Source organism: Medicago truncatula, chromosome 5 (assembly GCF_003473485.1).
Source record: "Medicago truncatula cultivar Jemalong A17 chromosome 5, MtrunA17r5.0-ANR, whole genome shotgun sequence".
Classification (NCBI taxonomy): Eukaryota; Viridiplantae; Streptophyta; class Magnoliopsida; order Fabales; family Fabaceae; genus Medicago; species Medicago truncatula.
In genome coordinates, this window is record NC_053046.1 from 41883893 (window position 1) to 41895920 (window position 12028).

The 12028-nt window shown below is 33.7% G+C and overlaps 2 protein-coding genes across 2 annotated transcripts; one reads left to right on the forward strand and one right to left on the reverse strand.

Moving 5' to 3' along the window:
* Nucleotides 1-786: 786 nt before the first annotated feature.
* Nucleotides 787-8697, forward strand: LOC11429987 (rab3 GTPase-activating protein catalytic subunit). Its single transcript, XM_003617539.4, has 14 exons — nt 787-1134; nt 1313-1389; nt 2120-2320; nt 2966-3063; nt 3284-3477; nt 3612-3790; nt 4630-4974; nt 5066-5130; nt 5503-5551; nt 5662-5818; nt 6797-6881; nt 6959-7028; nt 7812-7952; nt 8115-8697. The coding sequence occupies exons 1-14, from the start codon at nt 1038-1040 to the stop codon at nt 8433-8435; spliced, it is 2079 nt and encodes a 692-aa protein (XP_003617587.2). The 5' UTR covers nt 787-1037; the 3' UTR covers nt 8436-8697.
* A 158-nt stretch (nt 8698-8855) lies between these two features.
* Nucleotides 8856-9714, reverse strand: LOC11428853 (uncharacterized). The gene is made up of 2 exons (XM_003617540.3): nt 9324-9714; nt 8856-9147 (listed from the first exon to the last, which is right to left on the reverse strand). The coding sequence occupies exons 1-2, from the start codon at nt 9560-9562 to the stop codon at nt 9027-9029; spliced, it is 360 nt and encodes a 119-aa protein (XP_003617588.1). The 5' UTR covers nt 9563-9714; the 3' UTR covers nt 8856-9026.
* Between the last annotated feature and the right edge of the window lie 2314 nt (nt 9715-12028).

Genomic DNA, 12028 nt, shown 5'->3' on the forward strand with positions numbered 1-12028 from the left:
CTACGACCTGAAATATAAGTATGATGAAAAAGTTTGTAATTTTTACCAATTTTTTTCACCTTCTTTTCATACGAACCAAACCTGATTTATCAACCAATTGATTGCATACCAATTGATTTTTTGATATATTTGGGGTGATATAGATTAGAATTGATTCTAGATTAAAATAGTGATTTGTAGCATTTGATTTTAGACACAACATTTTACACTTAATATTATTTAACATACTTTTACATATTCATACATAAATCACTTCATATTCAACTCAATTTAATTAAATGTTTCATATCATGAAAATTTTGTCAATATCACATTAAGGCATATAATTTTACGTGTCAACCGTGATGTCAATCAAACATACATTAAATCAATATTTTTTGAGAAAATACACTAAATCAAATTTTGTCAAGTAGTTTGTTGGTTAAAAATTTATCACTTAAGGTTAATAAGAAGAAAATTCGATGTTCAAACTCTTATCTTTCATATTGCAACGTCTCTACCAATTAAAATATGATTACAATGAAAATTTTTGTAATTTGACCTTCTTCCTTAGGAACCAAAACTGATTTATCAACCAAAAACAAAACAAAAAAAAACTGAATTTCCCTTGTTTTTGGATACAGTGAAAAAGTGTAGTCAGAAATAAAAGATAAACAAAGCCGGCCACTATCATCTAATCCACTTGGCAAACCAAGTAAGTAAAACAATATTTTAATCAAATCTAATCTATAATTATTTTTTGATCCCATTTTTGGAATATTATTTTAGCATAGACCACTGAATTTAATGATCTTCCACTACCGTGTAAGAACTAAGAACCATCATATACAGACCATCAACTTCTTCATCTATTTACTTCATTTCTCAAACACTATAAAAACTAAAGAAGCTTGCTTATAAGCTATAATTGACTTATCAAATATCCACGTTCTAAATAATCACCTCCTCACCGTGTTTTAAGCTCTTCTTCAAATTCATAGATAGTGAAAGAGAAAAAAAAAGATAGTGTTAACGTGCGCATCCTTGTGGCGCAGGATATGGAATCACCTACCTTCGTTTCAAAAGCGAGGACAGCCTTCAATTCCGCTGCTGCAAAAGCGGAACGTGTTCTTCTCGACTTCAAATCAGATCGAGGTGAGGTTCTCTTCATTCCACGTCATACATTTTTCTAATTTTTAATTTCAATTTCAATTTTCAATGGTTATGCTTTTTTTTTCTTTTCTGTTTTTGTGGTTTTTCAATTTTTTGATCGTTTTTTTAGATTTTGGATTTTGGATTTAGCATTGACTTATTTTGTTTATTGTTGAAAAAGATCAAGATAAGCAATCTCCTAATAGCTTAACAAGACAATCTCAAATTGAATCTCCGAGCAGTGACAACGAATCTAAGGTAATTATTTTATTTTGTTAGTTAATTTGTTTTTAATTTTTGTAATTATCTCTTTCAAATTGTTGAATTGAATGTGTTGAAAATGTATGCAATTTGGAGTAATGCATTTGGATTAGGATTATGAAATGAAAGTGTATTAGTTTGATTTTTTAGGTTCTGATTTATGAAGCACTGAGACAAACACGCTTGATTTGTGGCGCGTTTGAATTGACTTATTTTTGAGCTTATGCAAATAAATAAGTTTTTATGTATTATTTATAAGCTTGTCAAGGTATTTTATGAAGAAAAAAAACAGCTTATGAAGATACAATTTTTGTTCCTGAAAACTTATGAATTAACATAAAAGCTTATTTATTTGTATAAGCTATTTTTCATAAGCTCAAAAATAAGCCAATCCAAACAGACCCTTGGTTGTTAAGTAAAAAATTTCATGTAGTGGGTGGTAATTAGTTACAAATTTGATTTTTGAGTGTTAAGTTTCGAGTCAACGCTTCATAGAAATTGCTGCATTGAGTGGTGAAAATGTATGCACTTTGGGGGTAATGTATTTGGATTTGGATTATGAAATGAAAGTGTATTAGTTTGTTTTGTTAGGTTCTGATTGAAGGTTAATAAAGGAATTCAAATTTAGATTATGTTTTTGGTATTTGGTTGAAAAGCAGAATTTTACATGTACTGGGTGGTAATTAGTTACAAATTTGATTTTTTTTATGGGATATTATTATTGCAGCTTCGTGGTGAATCGAAGCATATAAAGTGGAGGCCAAAGAATATAGGGATAAAGCAAGATTGGCAAGATAAGTTTAAGAACATTCGGTTAGGAAGAAAAGAAGCTGAAGATACAGATAAAATTGGGGATGCAAACATGGCAATTCCATTTTATGATGAAAATTTGTATATCCTGAACGTGAAGAATGATCTTGAGGCCAAGGTAGAAAAATATGAAACATTTTAACTTGAGAATTTAGCTTCTGATTGTGTGATTATGATTGAAGTCTTTAAACTAGGTTAGCATTTCTTCATGTTAGCGAAGTTTGATAATGTGGGCTGTGATCATTTTTTGTTTTCAAAATAGTCTCTGTCATACTGTGTCCTGTCATCAACTTCAACCAGTAATTAATATTTAAGATAGGAAGCTATGAAGCAGGATTTAGCTTCTGATTGTGTGATTATGATTGAAGTCTTTAAACTAGGCTAGCATTTCTTCATGTTAGTGAAGTTTGATAATGTGGGCTGTGATCATTTTTTGTTTTCAAAATAGTCTCTGTCATACTGTGTCCTGTCATCAACTTCAACCAGTAATTAATATTTAAGATAGGAAACTATGAAGCATTGACGCATACACAGATACCGACAGGGACACACCTTCAATATGAGGTGTCGGTGGTGCTGCATAGATAGGAATACATGGTATGGTTGTGGCGAATTTGTAACTTATGCTTGTTAAGAGTCCCATGGATACTTCATCTTAACAATAACTTAATTGAAGATACAGTTGAGATTTGCTCATTGATTAGCAGATTTGATTAAACAAATGTGTTGGTTTAATAATTCGTGTGTAAAAAAAATGATTTAGGCATCAGAAGCAATTCCGACTGTAGAAGCCCTAACTGCTGCGACTAAAGATCCCATTCCTCCATCCTCTGTGCTGAAACAATTGGCTATGGCTGTTGAGTAAGTTGTCACTGTCTACAATTCTTTTGCCTTTGGTTGTCACATTCTTCTTCTCTGGTTGCGAAATTCTCCTATTTTATTAGGCACTTAATTATTAAATGCAAGTCTGTATAATCAAACACCATTAAAATCTTTTTTTTTCTTTAATTCAGAAAGATTTTCAGCTTAATGATACAATTATCTTATTGTCTTCCGTAAAATGTTTGTACCTTTTGACTAGGGCTGGAAGTAAGACAAAGTCCATGAAAGATGTTATAGCTTCATCAGGAGGTTCTTCACCTGCCAAGGAGAGGGGAGGCTTAAGTCTCTCTGCAGTCAAGGCTTTAGTGTTGCGAGAGAAGGAGGATAAACTTACCTCTGAGTTTAGTAGCAATGAGAAAGTTGTGCATTTGATCAATTCTCTTTTTGATCCAGGTATGTGCATTTTAGGAGGCTTGGTGATGATGTATTTGCGCCAAACAACCTTTTTATGCTTATACTTTTCCCTCTGATGTATTATCCTGTGATGATCTTTCACTTTCATTGTAATATTTGCAAGATATTCGCAGAGGGAGATTTCCTTAGAAGGAAGATCAATTCCAACCCAGAGGGAAATGATATGACATCTTTGCCAAGAGATATTCACGGTGCTCCTCCTGAAAGTCTTGTTGTGAAGTTGGCTGAAATTGTTGGAAACTACAAGACCGTACGAAAAATGGCTCTGTTCTGGTGCAGGGTTGTTGAAGAAGTATGTTTAACTAAAAAAGAACTTTTAGTTATGATATCATATAAACACATCATATTTAATCTAGGAATCTAGTTTATGCTTTTGAATTTTGATCACACTTTCTTTGATATCTATTAAGTAACTCCTTTGTTAAAGGACTTATGATCTTAGTTATGATATCATATAACTCTTTCATTTTAGATCACTGTGTTAAGTTTAATTATTCTTTTCCTCCTTTTATGGATGCTTATCTCAGAAGTTGGTGATCTTTTTTCATTTTGCCCTTGTGGTGGTTTTTTTCTTTCCTTATTGCTATTATTGTTTGAGAAATGCTAGGAACACTCTCTTTCTAACACTCACTTTCTTATTGGGTGAAACCCATGTGGGTCTCACTACTTTATTTGGGATCCATTTCCAAAGTATGAGACCCACATGGGTTTCACCCCAATAAGAGACTGAGTATTTGAGAGAGTGTCCATATCACTCCTCTTGTTGTTTTAGTCTACGGTTGTTGTTTTATGATATTTTATTCTGGTCTAATAAATTTGCATCCAGTTGCTTCCCTTCCCTTGGAAAATAAAAAAAAGGTGAAGGAAAGGCGGCAAACTATTCTAATGCTGCGAGATTGTAAACTTTGAAATGCTTTTCTAAACAACTAATTTGTCTTGATCCTGCGAAGTTGTTTGTCTTACTTTCTCTTTCAAATCTGCTTGTCCTTGAAAGAGAAGAAATAAATACCATTTTAGCTCATGTCTAGAATTCGTAACATGAACTTTACTTTGACCAGTAATGCTCTACTCCTTAATTTTCCTTCTTTCATTCTGGCTGAAATTTTATTTATTTTTTATTTACCAATGCAGCTGAGAAAATTTTGGTCTGAAGAACAATATTTACCAGGAGTCCCGCAGAATGATATTCCAGATCTGAAAACATGTCTTCTGTATCAACACTTTCAAGTAATTAATTGTTGTATTTCTCGAAAGAGGCTCCGTATCATTGCGACTGAATCTCTAGAGTCTATGATGATGCAAGCTAGTTCAAACATTAAAGAATCAGCCAATGATGACGGCGGAGCTCCTGCAAACCCTGTTTTATATGCTAGATTAAACACAGGGGAACATGTTCTTCGTCTTGGTGCTGGTCGCCGGTCTGGTGATTTGACATTGTTGGAAACTGGCGAGCCTGTGTACTCTCCTGTCACCCAGGTTTGATATATACATTTATTGTTCTCTATAATTGCTATTTCAACTTGTTATTATACTTGAGAATTGAGATATGTGTGATCATTTCATGTAGGAAGGACCTTTGCTTACAGAAGATTTAATCAGAGAAACAGAGGAGTTTGTCCTGCGGACTGGGAGGTCTGTACACCATCTGAGATTCATCGTTGACCCAGTTTCTGACCTTACATTCTGTTTTCGTTATATAAAACCCAATTCACTGTTTTATGTCACAAACCTTCTGACTAAGTTATCAACCTCATCTTGCTTTTTAATTGAAGATGCCTTTTGAATTGTTTGTCATAATCTAAATATAAGACCATTGTCTACTTAGATATTTATAGAATTTGAATTGATGAAGCACTTGATCAACATAATAATTGCATAATGCTGTTTTGTAATTCGTTGCAAATGCTTGGTTCATTTGACTGAAGATGTGCATCCATTCTGTAATACCTTATTTTTAGCATACATTAGGCATTTCTTGATTACTGACTTACCTTTTGTGGTCAGTGTTGGTGCTGGCTGCTCGCAACTGCTCTCAGATATGCAGGCTTTCAAGGTCAGGCTCTTCCGTGAAGTGAACTTTTCTTGCCATTATGAATGCTTCCAAGTTCTAACTAATTTTTAATATGCCTAATGTTCTGTCTTTGTTTTTCCTCATATTTCTAGGCTGCGAATCCTGGATGTATTTTGGAGGATTTTGTAAGATGGCACTCACCTCCTGATTGGACAGACAATGAGGCTAGTATTGAGGACAGTGATGTTTTTGACAGTGGCGAGTCATTGTCGAGCAAAGGCCAGCTAAGTCGGCGTATGCAAAAAGAAGGTCTGCTAATGGTCTTTTCATCCTATATTGATGCTTAAAATCTGCTGCTACACGATTTTGCGTTTTTTAAATGTTAATGGGTCATCAACATCTGATACAATTGTGGATTTTTATTGATGCTTAAAATCTGCTGCTACACGATTTTGCGTTTTTTAAATGTTAATGGGTCATCAACATCGGATACAATTGTGGATTTTCTCTGCTTGAAGCAAATATAGCTTATTCACTGTATCTGGTCACCACTGTGAGAAACTATTTCTCTATAGTTATAAATTTTACCATCATTTAGTTTACTGTGGCTTTGATCTACAAAGACTCCTTAGTTTGGTGAGTTGTGAGGAAGGTATCATGGAGTCAACACTATATATGGAAGGAATGGTTTAGTGCATGCTGATGGAAGAAGACTTGTGGTTAACTGCTCAGATTTAGGCTTATAATGTCTGACACTAGAATTTGAATATTTTTTAATGCTGAATTTATAGTTAGTAATTTCAAATGGGATACTTGGGGTAATAGTTAGAATGTTGGTCGTGAGATTAGGAGGTCATAAGTTTGAAATGGGTTGTAGAATCAGCCTCTTGCATATTATAGGGTTACCAATAATAGACTCACAATGGATTCAACTCTTTCCTGAACTCTGCCACAGCAGGAGTTTTTAGCACCAAATCGTTCTCAATGTCAGTCATTGGTATTGGCTTAGATCTTCAAGTTTTGTATTCCCAATAGCCTTGTGCAAACCATTAGGTTGAAAGTCTTTGCATCTTATGTATCTATATCTTTATGGCATCTATGTAAGATATATATTGCCTAAATTTAATCATATAACATATGGTAAAGCATGTGCAGATAAGTGAATTTAGAGTGTTGCTTAGTTTTATTTTAGTATAATCTGTAAGAAACATGGCACTGTTGAGCAATAAAGTTGTTTTGATTTCATATTAGAAAAAATTCTCTGAATTTCTTTAAATGTGATGATAGGTAATTTATGGCATGAATTGTGGGCAACATCTAAACCAGTACCAGCTGTTAAGCAGGCACCTCTTTTCGATGAGGATTTGGCAGTGTAAGTAAAAATATTTTTTTGTATTTATATTCTCTCTTAATGTCATCCCTCTAATCTCATTTTACATTCATTTGTAGAGAGGGCATCCTCCATGCATTTGAGGACATCCACCCTTTTGAGCTTTTTGGACAGTTGTTTGTCTCTTTAGTAAGTTCTTTCTTTTTGGACATTTATTAGGCAGCTCTTTTATTTCATCCATTTTTGTTCATCATAATTGCTCTCAACTCTTAATTATTTCATGTTTTTTATAATTACATAAATATTATATTTCATTTGACAAGACACTGCTTTCTTCATTTATGTAAAGCTCCTTTTTAGAACTTCAGCGTGCTCTTTCTTCTAATCAGAGAGCTTATTGTTAAACCTTGACCATTAGACCAACGTTGAATGATTAAGGTTAAAACATAACCTCGTCCTCGTGTGACTTTTTTAAAGTATTCATATTCATATATGGTCATACAACCAAACTTCACTCCATTCATTCATAAAATTAAAAATACCCCATCACTAGATACGTCCATACATAGACACATACATGTGCTACCAAGTGTCAAACGTTTGTATATGCGCCACCACTTAATGACTTATGTCAAAATATAAAATTTCATTCAAATCAAAACCCAATTGACAGTTCAAAGTACTACTTTCCTTTAACAGTGTGTCATTTAAAATATAAGGAAATATTCACTATTAGATTAGATAACTCTCCAAGTCTAACCAATGTTCAAATTATTTTAAATTATATATTTATGTAATCATGAAGACAATATCATATGATTTGATGATTGAAGTGGTTAATTTTACATTTTATTAAGTGGTGTAAGCATGAAAATTTAAAACCTAATGTTAATTGATACTATCCTATATACACACCCCCACAGTTGTACCATTTTTATGCTTTTTCTAAACATAATCTTTTATCTTGTATAGCTTGGGTTAGGATTTGCGATTGCTGAACCTATGCTGTCTAGTAGCAAGGACTTCTCAAAGTTGTTCTGTGACTGCAAGGAGTACATAGTTGCTACATGCCAAAGCAACAAATGGAGTGAGAAAGTTGATGACCTTGTCCAGGTGAGTACTTTTTGACTGCGGCTAATTTATGAAGTTACATTGGATCAGATTATTCCTCTAATTAGACTTTGTTTAGGGTGTTTTTTATTTTCATATACAACAATTTGATAGTAATATCATTTCGTTGAGATTTTAATGGTCACAACTTCCAATCCTGCCCAGGTATATGAAACAGTAGAGACAATGTTAATGAATCCTGAAGAAGCATTGAAGATGATTAAACAGTCAGAAGAATCAATTACCGTTACTGATGAACCAAAGAGCCGGTTTAAGAGGCTGAGCCTTATCTTCAGCGGCAAAGATAAAGTATTGAAAAAGCCCGTGTCAAAAGATCAAATAAATGATGAAGAAAAGTCATCACGACAATCTTTCTCAAGTTTCTTTGAAAACAAGTCATCTTTATTTTCAAAGAAGCCTCCTAGGTCTGGAAGCCCGTCTCCTTCGGAGAAACCTTCAATTGAAACCGATTGGGCAGTTGTTTAACAAATTTCACCTTCTCCCTGTATATACCCGCCCTCCTCCTCTAAGCATATAACTGTAAAGTTTCTTTATTCTTTTTCCCAATACTTGGTTGGTGAATTCTGCAGCAAATTTTATTAAATGCTCTGTTTTTTTTTTTTTTCAATCAGCAAATTTTATTAGGAGAGGGAAGTGTAAGAACCACCAACCCTCGCAAAGAAAAATTGTTTACATGTGGAACACCTTGAATATTTATCTTAAGGAATTGAATATTTATCTTTTTGAAGTGAAATTTTATTTTTTTTTCTTTCCCTTTTTTGTTTATAAACGTGTGTCCCACTCGTAACCTCCCCCTTAAAGTTGTTGCTTACTGATTATGAAGTTCTCCTTCCAAATCTCTGTCCATTAAGGACCACCTTTCCGAAGCAATGGTGCAAGAACAAATTGGTTTCAGGAGATTGAAATCGCTGCCATGTTTAAAACAATACAAATGACTTATGTAAATCTTAATGCAAACTAAAGATACCAAAACGAATTCATACACTTAAACAATCATCGTTAGCAGAATTCTCAAATTTTAATAATACTTTTTTTCTTCACATCAGGGGTGCTTGTCTATTTATCTTCTGCATCATCAACCTTCTGGTCTCCCTCTAGTTTATCAAATCCAAAATACTTGCTTATAAGATCTGGCACGATGAAATTTCCTATGAAGTATACTGATATAAGCAGGGCACTGCAATGTATAAACAAATTATGAGCAGAAAAAAAAAAAAAAAAAAAACCTTTAAGTTTACAGCTTGTTATATCTCCTAGTGTAAAAAAAAAAAAAAAAAAAAAAAAAAAAAAAAAAAAAAACTATATATTACCATGAACTATGACATAATGAACAATTGAAAGAAAAAACCGAACCTTACTGGGAGAAAAGTAGATGGATCAGCGGGTTTTGGCAGGGAAGTAGCAGCAACAACAATGAAATCTGGAATTGCCTGGGTCCTTACTGAAGAAAAGTGCTTACTATGTGGCATGGTTTTGCTTGGTTCTCCCCAAAGTAGTTTTGTGTTGTGCTCCATCCTTAGACGATGTTGCTGCTGTGGTTTGAGTTTTGTATGCATGAGAAACAATGAAGAGTGGAGGTGGAGACAAGTCATGGTGAAGCTTAGTTAAACTAGTTCAGTGTGGAAAGCTTCTCTTCAACAAGATATAGTTTTGGTTCACTTGGGATAATGTTTGGGAGGAGGATATTTTAGTAAAGATGATGTTATCCTTACATTACAACAATTTACAACTACACATAAGGTCCTATTCTATTTTTGTATGCTTTTTATAGGCAAGTTTATGCTATTATTATTGGGGCCATATATCCAAAAGCCGTGAAGAATATAATAATTTACCTTATATTTTAAAGTTATACCTCTACCCTACAAATTATTCGAAGTATTTAAATTTCCCTTCATCCTAATAAAAAACATTAATTTCCATTTTTATATTGTTCCGGTAAATTCAAAAGTTTCGAGTTTTGTCGAATGAGTGTCAGAAAACTGAAAAAAAAAATGTCAACTTTTGAGTTTGTTGGAACACATTGAGAGTGGAGATGTTAGAATTTTCTCTATGTAAAATGGAAGTTTATAGAATTTGTTGGATAGGAATAATATTTGAGCACCATGGGAGTTAATTTTTCACAAGAATATAGATATAGAGGGGAGGACATATCATATGAGAATGCATTATTTATATGAGAATGGTGAGAATAGTTATTAACCCTTAGATTAATTTTAGATGGCTGTGATTAAAAAACAATACATGGGCATCCCCTTATCCTATTATTTGTTGTCTTCTCTCTCTGCCTCATGTCTCAGCAGCCTCACCATCGTTGTCGTTTAACTCAGCCATGTTGTCATCTCTCCCAAGCTTGTACCTCGTCGACTCACCCACGTCTCTCTCACTCTCGCATCTCTCTAACACCCGAGATTTGGTGACCGCAACAACAACAACGATGTTGAAGGAGCAACAAGGTGCAATGAAACCAGATCTCCGACCTCGTTTTATTTGTTTGAAGGTGCGGTGGCCAACATAAGAGAGCAGCGGCATGGCGGCGACATCAGATCATGTTCATGTTCTTCCATCGCTTTGTTGTTTTTCAATTGTTTTAGTTTAGTTTTATTATATTTCTGTTTTTTCAGAATAAAATTGCCTTAAAATATAATAACAAAACAACCAGAGAGTGATGATCTTTCCAATTGGCAGATGAAAATAAATGGGTTATAGAAATTGGGAGAGGTAGATGAAAACAATACAACCAGTAAAGCTAGATGAAGATGGCAGATGACAGCTACGAAGAGGGAAGTTCGAAAGATGGGTTAGAGAAAAATAATAGAATAAGGGGATGCCTATATATTATTTTTTAATCACAGCCATCTAAAATTAATCTAAGGGTTAATAACTATTCTCACCGTTCTCATATAAATAATGCATTCTCATATGATATGTGTAACACCCCGTTTTCCCAATATACAAATTTCTTAAACAATTATCAGAGTAAAAACCATAAACGGGATATCACATAGAAACGTAATCCAAAACAGTTAAATAATGATTTAACCTTCACAAATTATCTTTAACATAGCAGCGGAAAATCATAAACATAATTCGTAAAACGATTTTGGCACGCAGGCCCAACAAGTATCTCAAAAGAGTTTATCAAAACATAAGCAGTTCACGTAAAAGAATGAAGCATGTTATAGCATTAAACCCCATCCCGTTACGTATCAGAGCGACCTAGACGACACAGTGAAGGCAAGGCCACTCACGACGGCAACTGCACACTAAGCACGATCACCTGCAAGTTACCCATACGAAGGGCAACATTTTCAAGCAGAAGGGGTGAGATTTCATAATAAAATAACATTAATCAATGTAATTGCGAATCATAATTAACATCATAAACATTCCATTATTAACTTTGCATAAATGCTAAACAGTTATCACGTAATCATATATCCAATTCATTATGAACAACGAAACATAATCAAATAACACTTATCACATAATCACATATTCATTCATTATCAACAAGGCATCTTAATCATGACAATGTGACAATGCTCCTAGACTCCTTATATGCATGTGGTACCAATCGTCATCATAAGTATTAATATACTTTAATCGTGCGGAGGACAAAGCTCCTATAAATCGTGCGGAGGACAAAGCTCCTAATTTTCGTGGTGAGGACTAAGCTCAATGATATGCTATGCATGGACTCTTAACAACAAAACACGTAATCAACGTAATCAACATGCATCCAATAATTTGGAGCTAAACTTTATCATATACTTATGCACTTAGTTAAACAACGGAAGCAGCATAAACAAGTCACATATCAAGATGATATTATTATATCAATAGCACATAAATTGCATTATTATCAAACCTTCATATCTTGCATGAATATACAATACATTAATTCATATTCAATTAATATCAATATAACCTAAACAACTCTACAGGCTGCATTAAACGTCATCACTAGGTCTCATTACCAGTTAGGGGTTCACTCTTGATCAACAAGTGCGACACAGATCGCACAGACACTCAGGAACTACAATCTGGTTGTACTC

What these genes read in the sequence shown, in the direction of transcription:
- LOC11429987 (XM_003617539.4), top strand. Translation starts at nt 1,038, where the DNA reads ATGGAATCACCTACCTTCGTTTCAAAAGCGAGGACAGCCTTCAATTCC. An exon ending in AGAATGATCTTGAGGCCAAG is followed by an intron (nt 2,321 to 2,965) that starts GTAGAAAAATAT and finishes AAAATGATTTAG; the next exon opens with GCATCAGAAGCAATTCCGAC. An exon ending in GGTGCAGGGTTGTTGAAGAA is followed by an intron (nt 3,791 to 4,629) that starts GTATGTTTAACT and finishes TTACCAATGCAG; the next exon opens with CTGAGAAAATTTTGGTCTGA.
- LOC11428853 (XM_003617540.3), bottom strand. Translation starts at nt 9,562, where the DNA reads ATGACTTGTCTCCACCTCCACTCTTCATTGTTTCTCATGCATACAAAA. An exon ending in TCTACTTTTCTCCCAGTAAG is followed by an intron (nt 9,148 to 9,323) that starts GTTCGGTTTTTT and finishes TATACATTGCAG; the next exon opens with TGCCCTGCTTATATCAGTAT.